General features: G+C 36.1%; 1 protein-coding gene across 1 annotated transcript; it reads right to left on the minus strand.

Moving 5' to 3' along the window:
* Nucleotides 1-215: 215 nt before the first annotated feature.
* SLITRK6 (SLIT and NTRK like family member 6) lies at nucleotides 216-7089 on the minus strand. The gene is made up of 2 exons (XM_068182431.1): nucleotides 6552-7089; nucleotides 216-3123 (listed from the first exon to the last, which is right to left on the minus strand). Exon 2 carries the CDS (start codon nucleotides 3106-3108, stop codon nucleotides 586-588), a length of 2523 nt encoding a protein of 840 aa, XP_068038532.1. The 5' UTR covers nucleotides 3109-3123; nucleotides 6552-7089; the 3' UTR covers nucleotides 216-585.
* Between the last annotated feature and the right edge of the window lie 5445 nt (nucleotides 7090-12534).

Raw genomic sequence — 12534 nt, forward strand, 5'->3', positions numbered from 1 at the left:
GACTGAATACACAAAAATATTTTATCTGTTTTCCTTTTTAAGTGACATGTAGTAGGAAAACTTTTCAACTCCTTTCATATTTATTATAAAGGTATGTTAGGTGTAGTTGTAGACAGTGGTCATGTATGCAGTGCATGTACTAACCTAACATATACAGTCTAAGGTTATAAATACAAACACAGGTGTTGGAGTTTTTTATGGTATTTTTGTTTTTAAAGGAATCTAATTAAATGGAGAGAAAAAAAGAAGGGTAAAGGTAATGAACTTTTTTTTCATAGGTTGGGAAAGAGAGAAGAGAATGGAGAGTGGCATACACCCCTTTTCAAAATGATGAGGAATAGTGCAATAAGCAATCTTCCTCCCACAGTTCAATCACACTAAATTCTTGCTTAACTTGGGGTGTGACATATTGCCTGCTCACAACCCATGGCTTCCCACAGTGATCCCTGAGTTTTTCTTTGCTAGGATTACTGCTGTGCTTAAGTTCTGACTGTTGACATGTTATTATAAGGCACTTTTATTTACAATTATTCCACCTTAAAATAAAATCACAGAAGTTTGGCCCCAGCCCAATGTATTATCATTTCATGTTTGCTGCTCCAGGACTTCCAGATAGTCGGGCTCAGCATGTAAATTAGCCTTGAGCTCAAAATACTCATTTTTAGTTTGTTCTAGAAAAACCTTTCGTGGCCTGGAGTACATGAGTGTCTCCATTAGCTTCAACTCTTCATGTGTTCCAGGATAACGAACTTCCATGTCCGGCTGGAGCTGGACAATATTTTTTCTTAGGTATTCTGTGATTCCTAGTTGCTGCAGCTCTCTCTCTTTTTCAAGAATGTTTCTATACAAGCAGCTAGCATCCTGAAAAGACAGAAATTCAGCAGATTGATCTGTAGCCTTGTATTTGATATTTGGACCTGTAAGTGGTGAACTGCTCTCTCTTTCCAGGAGACTTCGGCGAAGATATTTGGAATCATTAGCTTCCTTCTCACTTCCCTCCTCCTGTTGCTGCTCAGTGTGCTTGGGGCTGAAGGACGGGCTGTGGTACACCTGAACCATGGGGGTAACTATTCGTTGCTCATAGAGAGTCGCAGCTGGGCGCTCTGTGGTGTGGTGTGTTGTCTTATGCCCATACATGCTGTACTGAAGGTGAACAGGGCTGCTGTCCCTCACTTGTTCATCCACTTGTTTCTTTTTGCATCTCCGTCGCCGGTGCAGAACGAGAACAACTATTCCAGCTGCACAAAATACAATAGTTATAAACACAATGAGCAGTCCTAATATTAGAACAGAAAGTGGGACAGCATCTGTAAGGGACCGCAGGATGGTGTCTGCAGTGTTGGCAGTAGGAGAAGTAGTTGTCACAACTACAAAACTGGCATGAGTTGGTAGGGCAGGGCTGTTTATTAAACCTGGACACAAGACTTCGCTGTTTAGAGATTTCAATTCTTTTTTTGCTAAGTGCCTGGGAGATTTACAAAAAATATCACCCATCATGGTATTCTTATTCAATTTTTGTATCCATTTTTGCAGTCCAACTGAATCACAAGTACAGTCCCAAGGGTTGTCTTCAAGTTCAATTTGTACCAGCATATCCAGTTCATCCAAGACATTGCTCACAGGCAAATGAGCAAATTGGTTTGTTTTCAGATTTAATCTGGTGAGGGGAACACCTGAAAATATATGGGGTGGCAAAGCCTGCAGAAGGTTGTTGTTTAGGTAGAGAACTTTCAGTTTTGGCATTACATTAAATGTCCCTGGCAAAACTTCTTTGATGGCATTGTATTCAAGGTACAAGTACTCAAGGTGCTGAAGGCCAAGGAAGAGATTCTGACTTAGCTTTGTAAGATGATTGCCATTGAGATATAGTTTCTGTAGTCTAGTCAGATTCATAAAGGAACCTTCCTCAAGGATCTCAATGCGATTGTTCCCCAGGTGAAGCATTTCCAGGCTGGCATAGTCCACAAGATCTGATTTCAATAGCATCTGAATAATGTTTCCAGCTAGGATAAGCTTTTTAGGATTTGGAGGAGGAGGTCCTAAATCAGACAAGCTTTCAATATTTCGCTCCTGGCAGTGCATAAGAACTCCTGAGAGCATATGGCTGGTGCAGTGACAAGGGACAGGACAAGAGATTCCTGGAAACGTAGTAGGCTTGGAAGTATGAAGCACTAAACTTGGCTCTCTAGTAGGAGCTTTCAGGAGAGGAATCACCTTAGTCGATAGATGATTATCACTGATAGAGGTGGTTACAACCAAGGGCAGTGACCCTGAAGGATCTTCAAGTTCATTAACGGGATGAGTGGGACAAAGTGATTCTTTTTTCAGACGGCTTAATATGCTGCCTTTGATAACTGAAGGACTATTGCATACAACATCACCTATTATAGACTGAGGAGGCATGTTTTCTAGCCATATTTTCAGCTGCAACAAATCACAGTTACAGGCCCATTTATTGTCTTCCAACTGAAGGTCTAGTATTCTTCCAATGTGTTCCAAAAAGCCAACATAGGGCAATGTCTGTAACTGGTTTCCACGAAGATCTAAATGGGTCAATGGCACAAAACGAAATATGTTTGGAGGAAGATACTCAATGGCATTATCATTCAAAATAAGCACTTTAAGCCTGTTGAGCTTGCTAAAGGCACTTGCTTCAATCACTGTGATGAAATTGTTATCTGCTTGAAGAAACTCCAAATTTTCCAATCCATTAAACGTATCTTCTTTAAGTGTTTCCAAAGAATTGTGATTGATATGAAGTTGCTTAAGAAGGCTGAGACCATTGAAAGCTCCAGGCTCAATATCTGCTATATTGTTAAAACCAAGATGCAGAGAAATAGCATTAACAAGGCCAGCAAAATCATTCACATGTAACATACTCAGACCATTGTTTAACAGATTAAGATGGAAAGGCCGTGATGGTGGGACATTTATTTCTGATATCATCTTGATGTCTCTTTTTTCACAGTTGATAGTCATGGTATCATCCTTTTCTTCACAGGAACACAGACTCTGACAAGATCCTCTGACTGAAGAGAAAGAAGGCTGTGACTGGAAAGGATCTGATGCAACCACAATTGAACATAGAACAAAAATCCAAAGCTTCATCTTGTCCAGCAGATTCTATAAAAAATAAATAAAAAAGAAATAAATATTAGAGTCATGATTTCACAGGGTTTGGGTCATTTGTTTGGTTATTTTTTTGTAGTTTTGTTTGACTGTTTGTTTGTTTGATGGTTTTCGTTTTGTTTTTTGTTTTTTGGGTAGGTTTTTGTAGAAGCCTGAACTGCTGCTAGTAAAGTCCAGGTTAGAGGAGCAGAAAGGGCCTTTGCATAATATGCACAGCTTTTTGGTTTTTTTCTTTTTATTTCCCTGGTGCAACAGTGAGAAAAAAACATTCTTAATGCTCATCATTGAGCTACTTCGCCTTCCAAGTACTATCATATCATGCAAAACAACTGAATTATTTTCTAACTACAGAATATAAATTTAGTTTAATGTATTGAATGAATAAACAGTTATAAGGGGAATTTTTCAGTACTTTCATGCTGATAGCCAAAGTAGGCTGTAATCAAAAGTGTGTTGGTTTTATTTATGTACTGTATAGACTACGAGTGGACAGCAGTAATAATTTACTGTCCCAAGCAACTTTTATCAAAGCTAATATAATATTTTGAATTGTTGCTTTCTGTCACTACATAGCACTGCAAATTTTAAGAGTACCTTGCTAAGATTAACTTAATGTTACCCAGCTGCTGAAGAGAAGAAATAAGATTTGGTTTGGATCAGTAATGTGTTGTGAGCAAAAGCCCATTCTTTTCAGGATACAAGGAATCTCTCTACAGTTCTGCATTATGTATGGAAATCAAAGGGTATTTCCTCTGAAATCCTTGTACCCACAAACTGAAAAGGACAGAGAAAAAATAATCATATCTCTTTAGTTAAATTTTAATGCATATGTTGTAGCTTGTGGGTAAAAGTAGGCCCACAGCACACTGTAGTGTAATGTTTGCATGTAAGGAACATACAAAAAATTTGTGTACACAATTAACATTAAAAAGAGAGAACTGAGAATGCAGTACATGCCAGAAAAAATAAGCAAGCAAGGGCAAGAATTTTTTGAGATTAATATTAGACTCCTCCCAATGATAATAATCATCAATTTCCACAGTGAAATGTACATGGAACTGACTGTGCTTTACAAATTAAAAATTATCACTAGTATCAACCATATGTTATGTAATATAATTATGACCTTTCAATCTGATCTTAAACTTTGAAGCACTTGATAAATGCATCACTACAATACAGCTATAGAGTTGCAAGCAAAATTTAGGTGTTTAAATCAGTCATTTAGTATTGGTTTGAATTAAGTTGTCCTGTAGTCTATTAGAAGATTCTCTGTTTCTTTCTGTCAAGGCTGCCTAATTAGCAAGACCAATGATAACTCCTGATATATAAGATAGAGGGAAATCACTGTTTATAATCTTCAGTTAAGTATTTCCAGATTTCCAAAAAAATAAATAACAACAAAAAAATCCCCTAAAATGCAATGGATGATTTAAAAACCAATAATGTTTATGGGATGTGCTATTTATTTGAGGACTGAACTAAGCAAGACTCTTAAGTAATCCATCTAATAAGGGTCAGAATCTTTCAAACTAGGCTATTGAAACATGAAGTAGAGAATGTCATTACACAACCAACTGTGCCAGTTTCTGAAAGATTAGAACCTTTTACAAGGATCAATTCAACTACATGCATGCACATTTTTATAGTGTGGCCATATAATTTGGCATCTCATCAATGCATATTTTGAATATCATGCACCTTGGTTACTAGAAACACTATTTCTCAAGGCTTCCCTTAGAACAGATTGCAAAGCTTTACACATGCAAGCACTTAAATGCTGTGGCATGAGTATTACAAACACACACACACACACACACATACAAAAAGAACAAGAGCAAATGTGTCCACAGTGAATTTTTTTTTCTCCATGAGTAGCTTCTGATTAGTGAGAGTAGAAATATGAGTTTAGAAGTAGTAAGTGCAATTCACAGTGTGAGGGAAAGCGTCCTTAAAAATATGAGCTTTTATCTTTGTTTTTGTAGTTGCAATATATTTTGTTGTCTCATACAACCCTCCTTGAACTCCTGATGCCTATGTTTAATATAGATTTCTTTAAGTCTGTTTTCCCATGAAGTATTGGATAAGACACATCATGTCAAGATGTTATTTTTAAGTATGTAGAATAATTCAAGTATGCTAGAGACTTATTCTTACTATACATGCATCACTATCCTTTCCAGTGACCCAAGGTAAAAAATACAAGCTCTCGATACAGATGCTGACTTCAAACCTCCACTATGACTAATTCAACTTTATTTCTGTACACTTTTTCTCATTAGAAATTCCAGTGTCAATCCGCATCAAATTCAAACAACACATATAAAGTCCCTGAGCAAAATTAAAAGAAAAAAAAAAAAACTTTTAGGCATGTTGCCTTCTACTGCATATTGAGAAATTAGCTTATAAAAATGAAAGTCCTCCTCTCAGAGATGAAAGTAACAACATTTGTAACCAATTGGAAAACATTCACATTTTAATAATCATCATACTTCTGTAAACACCACTGCTAGAACTCTCTCACACATATATATATACCCACACAACAAAAATCAATAGGAGAGTTGTAATCTTTTTTCCTTTCTCCATTTTTTTTTCTTAACACACAGAAACATGTAATGAAGTTCTCAGTGGGCTACTATTGTAAGATAAAAACTGCTGTCATGTAACAGATTATTAACATTTAACTGAAAGAATTCCCTATACAACAAAATGCAATTTGAAAGACTTGAAAAACTGATTTTTCATGTGGTGAGGTTTTTCAGCAAATTCCACATGGTAACTTAATGTTTTTCTAATTTTATCTGCTTTCATGTAAGTCACTGCTGACTGCATACTGTAACTAAACTCTGTAGGAATTCTAAAAGACTAAAAAATGTCACAGTTTTTTCTATGAGGCAAAGTTGAATACTTCCAGAAGTAGTCACCTTTCAGAAAAGACATCTCATGCCTGTTAAGTAATATTTGATTTGGTTTTAAAACATTGAAAGAGCTTATTTCATTCTGCTTGGGGGTTTATTTGTTTGGGTGTTTTAATTCAGCTAAAAAAAAAATAATTGTTGACAATTTTCAAAGCCCCAAGCTAAGAATTAGTGATTTCTAAAAGCCTTTGGGATTTATTATTAAATTCTTAATGGAATCACAGTCAGATGATGCATTTAAGACCACTTTTCCACTTCAAATAAAACCAAACACCCATTCCTCTCGCTCAAGGGGTTCAAAAACAGTATTGCCTTAATGCATATATTCTACACAGTAATCAGTTTGCATAAATGTACCTGCAAAGTGTTTAAAATACAGTATAACCTGCCATCATTTAACATAAAAGTTATACAAAATCATGCAGAAAAATAGATGCAACTTGTACTGAGAAATGCAATTCTCATGTGCTTAACTAATTAACTAACTGGAGTCTTTCTTACCTGTACAGCAGCAACACTCCCTGGTATACTCAATAACGCACAGTTGGAGCAGCTGTTTCATGAAATGTAATTTTTCCCTCTGAAAAATGCGCACTTTCTTCTGAGTTTCCCTTTGCTGCAAGCTCCAGTAATACTACAGCTCCATAAAGTTAAAATCCTTGTTCATAAGACAAAGTACAAAGCATTCGATTGAAAAAATCTTTCAGGCAGCTGTGCACGTCTGACCATCCTGTAAGCAGTTGTCCTTTTTCCTCAATTAAAATTCACAGCATACTTCACAGCTAGGCTGACTTTTCTGCATATAGTTAACTGTTTGCAAGCATTTGGATGCAGTAAACAAACAAGATGCTCAGCAGAGCTTGACTTGATCACTTGGTTTGTCAGATTTTTAGATGCAAGCTGCTCCTGTGTTCTCTCTGCTCTTTCTAGTCTTTCTTGTTAGCTCAGTTTGTTATTAGTCAGATTGCCAGGGGCTGGGAGGTAGGCGTAAATAAAGAGACTTCTTGGCTTTTGACTCAGCCTTTAAGCCCTTCCCCACCAGAGAGCTTTAATCTGCCAATGTCATTTAATACAAGATACAGCTCCACCTTGAGACAGATCAGCTCCTCCTCCTGCAATTTCTCTCACCTCCTTTTCCCCTTATCTAAGTGAGCCTTAGAAAGTAAAATTCAGCAAAATATCTTCTAGGTTGCTTAAAGGCTGTTAATACCCGATTTTGCAAAAGCAGTAAACATCCACTGCAGCTCTTGCAGTTTGTTTTCTTGGGCAGACCTTGCATTTAGTTTGTATCTGCAAATGCTTGTTTTAGAAACCTGAAGGCATTCCAGCCCAAACAGACTCCACAAAGCACACCACAAGGGAAACTTTGTCCTCTGGAAAATATGTCTATCACATTGAAGTGCAGAATTTTTCAAATATATAAATGAGACTGTAAAGCTCTCTATCCAGTCTACTCAGTGTGAATGAGGTAGGGGTGAGTATGCACAGTTGTACTTTATTTTGGAAAAATTAAATTATGGAATATTAGTGCTTATGCTTGCACAATGACTGCCATCAGCCCTTTTTAAAACTGCCCATCCTGTTCTGTAGGAAGAAGACTGGGTTGATTGTCATTGTCTGTTTTACAGATGTTAGCACAGTGTTGGTATCTGTCCATGTGAGATTGCATTGTATTTCCATGAAACACTGCTTTGATAAAAAACGGTCTGGCTTGAGGGAGGGCATTTTTAAAGACACATGTCATGCTTAAGGTATTATTTTCTTTGTGCTTATAAACAAGTAATTAGCAGATACAGTACAGCTACAGGAAAATGTTAATTCCATGCAAGGAGGGTTTTCCTTATCCCTCCTGCACTGCATGGGTTGGCTTTATAAACAGCAAATGTTACTTCCTTGTTCATCCCACTGCCACAGAGTCACAAAACCTTTTGGTGCACAACAAAAGATGCGGAGCTCCAGCATATTTGCCCTCTAGAGAATAACATTTCTGTTTTGTTTTTATTGTGCCTTGGATTATTATACAGACTGTATACTAAAACCTCTTATACAGACTGTATACTAAAGCCTCCAACCAGTCAGATTCCAGTAACTTCTTTTGCACAAATGGCTCTCTAGGTGGCCTCATTGACCTCAAAAGGACTATTGTTGCAGCGTGTCTGGGGGGACTCTCCAGGGTGTCCCCAGGGGGACCCCTAAACTGTGAGTTCGCTGGTAGCAGCAGGCAGGCAAGGAGACTCCACACGGCTTCTGAGGGTGCTCATCAGATGAGGGTTTATTGGGGGTCCCACCACCGGGAGGCAGCATGGTTTCTGAGGGAGAGGGGGGGAAAGGGGGAGTGAGGGGGAAAGGGGAGGGGGAGAGAGGGGCTGAGAGGGCACTGGCCAGGAGAGCTGTAGAAGAGAGCGAGCACCGTCCCCCGAGCACACTTAACAGGGAAATTCAAAGTGGGCGCGGAACAGATTGGGCCAATGGGATCACAGACACAGGATACTGCAGGGGAGGATAATAGGCTTGGAATAAACCATACATTTTCAAGGGGTGAGACACAGCATACCATTCAACTAAAATATACCACCACAGACTACTGCAATTTACTGTTCCATGTGATGAAGCCTATCAAGATCTAGTCCTATATTTATGCTCACAGACATATACGTAGACTTTTATATACAAATTTAAAACATTTATAACATTTATAGCTATATATATTTATATATATAATTTAGGAAAAAAAATTGAAAAATAAGAAGAAATATTTTCAACACATCACTTTTTTTTTTTTGCAATTCGCTACTTTTAATGAACCTTGTCACTCAATCTCAGTTTGCAGGCATTTTACTGTTAAGGTGCTCAGCTGTCTGTGACCAGCCAGAAAAAACATTATTTTTTTTATTAGTTTTGAATTTATGTATTTTAAGTCATATTATTTCCATTTTTACTGAACATTTTTGAAGTGTTAACACTTGTGGTTGGCTGTTTGAGATAGAGAATATCTCTAAATACAGATATTCACATTAAAAATGCAAAAACATCATTATTTGCTTTTGAGTTGACATCCACAAGAATAAAACATAATCACAAAAATATTTCCAGAAATCAATTGCTAAAAATAGGACAGAGTTTCCTAACCTAAGAATACAAAATTAAAAACCACTGAGAATTTTTATCAATAGTATCTGTGATTCAAAAACCGCATCTTTATCAACTTTATAAAAATGGCTAATGTTTGTTTTTCTACCATAATTTTATGAATCATGAAGCAGATTATTATAAAGAATGTGATTCTGCAAGTGTATCTGCATGTCAGTTGAATTGACACAGAGTTTGTACCCTGTGCCTCAAATCTTCATCTTCATCAATTGCTCTGACACTTCTAAATTTTGTGAGCCTTGGATGTATAAAATCTAAAACTGTCAGACTTACATTTACTGCAGGCATATGATTTACAGATTAATCTTCAAAATGTTAATTTTCATGGGGACTTGTTAATTTGTAACTTCATTGTTTAAACATAACAGGAGAAACAATCATCTGCATTTGCTATTTTGGTGGATAGAAAATATTTTTCCCCATTGTTCACAACTCATCATCACTTCTCAGAATGCACACAAGGAGCCATTGATAAGACACAAGATGAAGGAGGTAAATAATATATCCTTCCCTGCTTGCAAGAAGCTTCAAGTTTGTATCAACAAGTCTTCATCTATATTTCTTGCAACATGAACCCTTTGAACTCTGTATGAGTACAGGTCTGACAGCTTAGTATATGATACTGAAATGAAGCATTTTCCTGGAACCACTAAGTAGCATCTGACTATTCACATGTGAGAGAGCCCTCTGAGGAGCTCAAAACTCATACATATATTATAAATTAAAATTGCATATGGATGAACTGCCACCAAGGCTAAGACTTAACTAAGAACATGGCATATGCACATACACACACACAGAACAAAAAAAAAAAAAAAAAAAAAAAAAAAAAAAAAAAAAAAAAAAAACCAAACGTAATGTACTATAATTATGGAAGCTAACAGTGCCTATCATATTATTTAATTCAGACACAGAACACTTCTTTCCCTCACAGAACTAATGTCCCTTTGTACATATTGGGATAGGGCCTACTCAAAACCTTCTGCTCTGAACACACTCTGTAGCTTTTTGCAGTCATGAACACATTGCAATTGTGTAAAGAAAGGTAAGGCTTCCCCTCTACAAGTGATACACAGGCCTAGCGGCTACTCTCTAAGCATTTAGTTTCATCTTTATACAACCCCTATTTAGAGGCAATTATCTGAAAAATCTGCTGAAAAAGATCTTCAATTTGTAAGGAAACACACTAAAGAAACAAATTTCTATTACCCTTATGCATTTTCTAGCTAAATTAATTTAGACTCGTATTTCTATACTTAATATATTAAGTACAAAAATCATAAAATCATAGAATCATAGAATAGTTTATGTTGGAAGGAACCTTAAAGATCACCTAGAGAATCTCCTCCCTCATCCTGCTGGACATGCATCTTATGCAGCTGAGCATATGGTTGTCTGTAGGCTGCACCTGCATGTATGTGACATTGTAGGCATTGGTATTTACCATCATGCAAAAATCACATTTCCTGAAAAAAATATTTCAAAGAAAAGTGCATTAAAAGGTGTATTCTTTATATTTCATTTTTCAAGTTAAAAAGTCATATGGTACTTTAAATATTCTACTTGAGTGAAAATGCATTTTATACTGCTATACTAAAGAGCACAATTCCTTACAAAATACTGCATTCTTAGTCATTTAATAAAATATGATGCAATGGAAACAGATGAAACCAAGGTATTTTCCCTTTCATGCTTCTTTAGTAATCCTGTTTTGTTGTATAAGTCAGATCAATGAAAATCTGTAAATGTTTCTGAAATTTGTGGTTTCCTTCTTCAGTATCTGTGCAATAGGTCTTGAATCTTCTTTATTTCTTTTTTTGCTTGTTTCTTTGTTTGGGGTTTTTTTGTTGTTTGTTTGTTTAACCCCTTGACAGAGAAATTCCAGTTCTTCACAATGTAAGAAGAGTTTATTATCACAGTTAAAATCACCTATCTAATTCTGAGATTGTTCATCTTGTTCATAAATTTTGGTACTGGAGTGAGAAATATTTCATGATCTGAATCAGCTTCTTGGAAGAGACAGATTCTCCTTCCCTTTCCTCCTGAATCTGGCAATATTTGAATGTCAATTTAAAAAAATGCTTGGAGATGATTGGTCTGTAGAAAACAAAAATCACCTGAGTATTTGCAATCTTCAGTTATGATTATTAAGTCGGATATTTTTCAAAACTTATTTTGCTTGCCAATGACCCAAGAACATTCACAGAAAAAATTGAGTCATGGTTTGGCATTGTGGAGCATGCTAATAGTACAAAAAGATCCCCACTAATAGATATTTTCTTCATAATTTTTGAACCCCCAGAAACGTTGTTGTCCATTTACCTTAATTACTGTATGTTTAGACTGAAGTGATCCTCTCCACTACCACATAGCCATTCAAAACTTTCTTGGAAGTTGAATGGGATAAAGTTCATTTTGTCTGTGTACAAAAGAAAACCCAGTGTGAAACCAATTGAATTTGCCTAGACTTCTATGAACTTATTTTCTAACTACTTTGGGCTTCCAGACAATATCCATTAAAAAAATACTTGTAAGTTTATATATGTTAGTTATGTTTTACTTACCTTTTTTTTTAAAGCAATATGTTACAGTCAGCCAATTAATTACCGTCTGCACCTCTGAGTAGTCAGCTTCAAATTATAGTTATGAATATTCCAATTGAAGTATAGTCAGATTTCCTGACTTTCAGGCCTGAGAATAGCTGACTGCCTAGCCCTCATAAAACTTAAAAAATATCACTTCCGTACCAATAGCTGATGAAGCCCGAAGATAAAAGAACTGTGCAAATCTTTTGAAATTAGTAATGGAATATTTTTTTCTTCTGTACTGAAAGAGAAGTAGAAAGAATCACTGGGTGTGCAGTAATCAATAATCACAACAGAAGATATGATATGATTTGCATATGTTTACATTTATTTTTTTGGTGTTTCAAAACTCTTTTTTTATTATTTTTCAATAAACATGAGTAAAAAACCATGAAATATTGAAAATGGTGTGTAAAACAATTTTCTTTCCTTTTTGCTATGAATAATGCATTGATATTTAACATTAGTATCCTATTAAACACAAATGAGTTTCTACATGCTGACTATGCCTAAGTCTATTCATGATAATGTGTGCTTGTGCCTAACCTAATTGCACATTACATGCTACTGCTGTTCCACCAGATCCAGCTAAAATAGTTTATATCAGGCAACTTGGAAAAACACCTTAAGAGTAAAGTCTGCAGCAGCCAATCAAGTTTGGTATTTGGCTAGATTGCAAATGCCCATAGCATTCAATTTCTTTCTCTTGAGGATTCTATATACACAGTAAGATTCACAGACCCAGCACC

This window comes from Anomalospiza imberbis, chromosome 2 (assembly GCF_031753505.1).
Source record: "Anomalospiza imberbis isolate Cuckoo-Finch-1a 21T00152 chromosome 2, ASM3175350v1, whole genome shotgun sequence".
Classification (NCBI taxonomy): Eukaryota; Metazoa; Chordata; class Aves; order Passeriformes; family Viduidae; genus Anomalospiza; species Anomalospiza imberbis.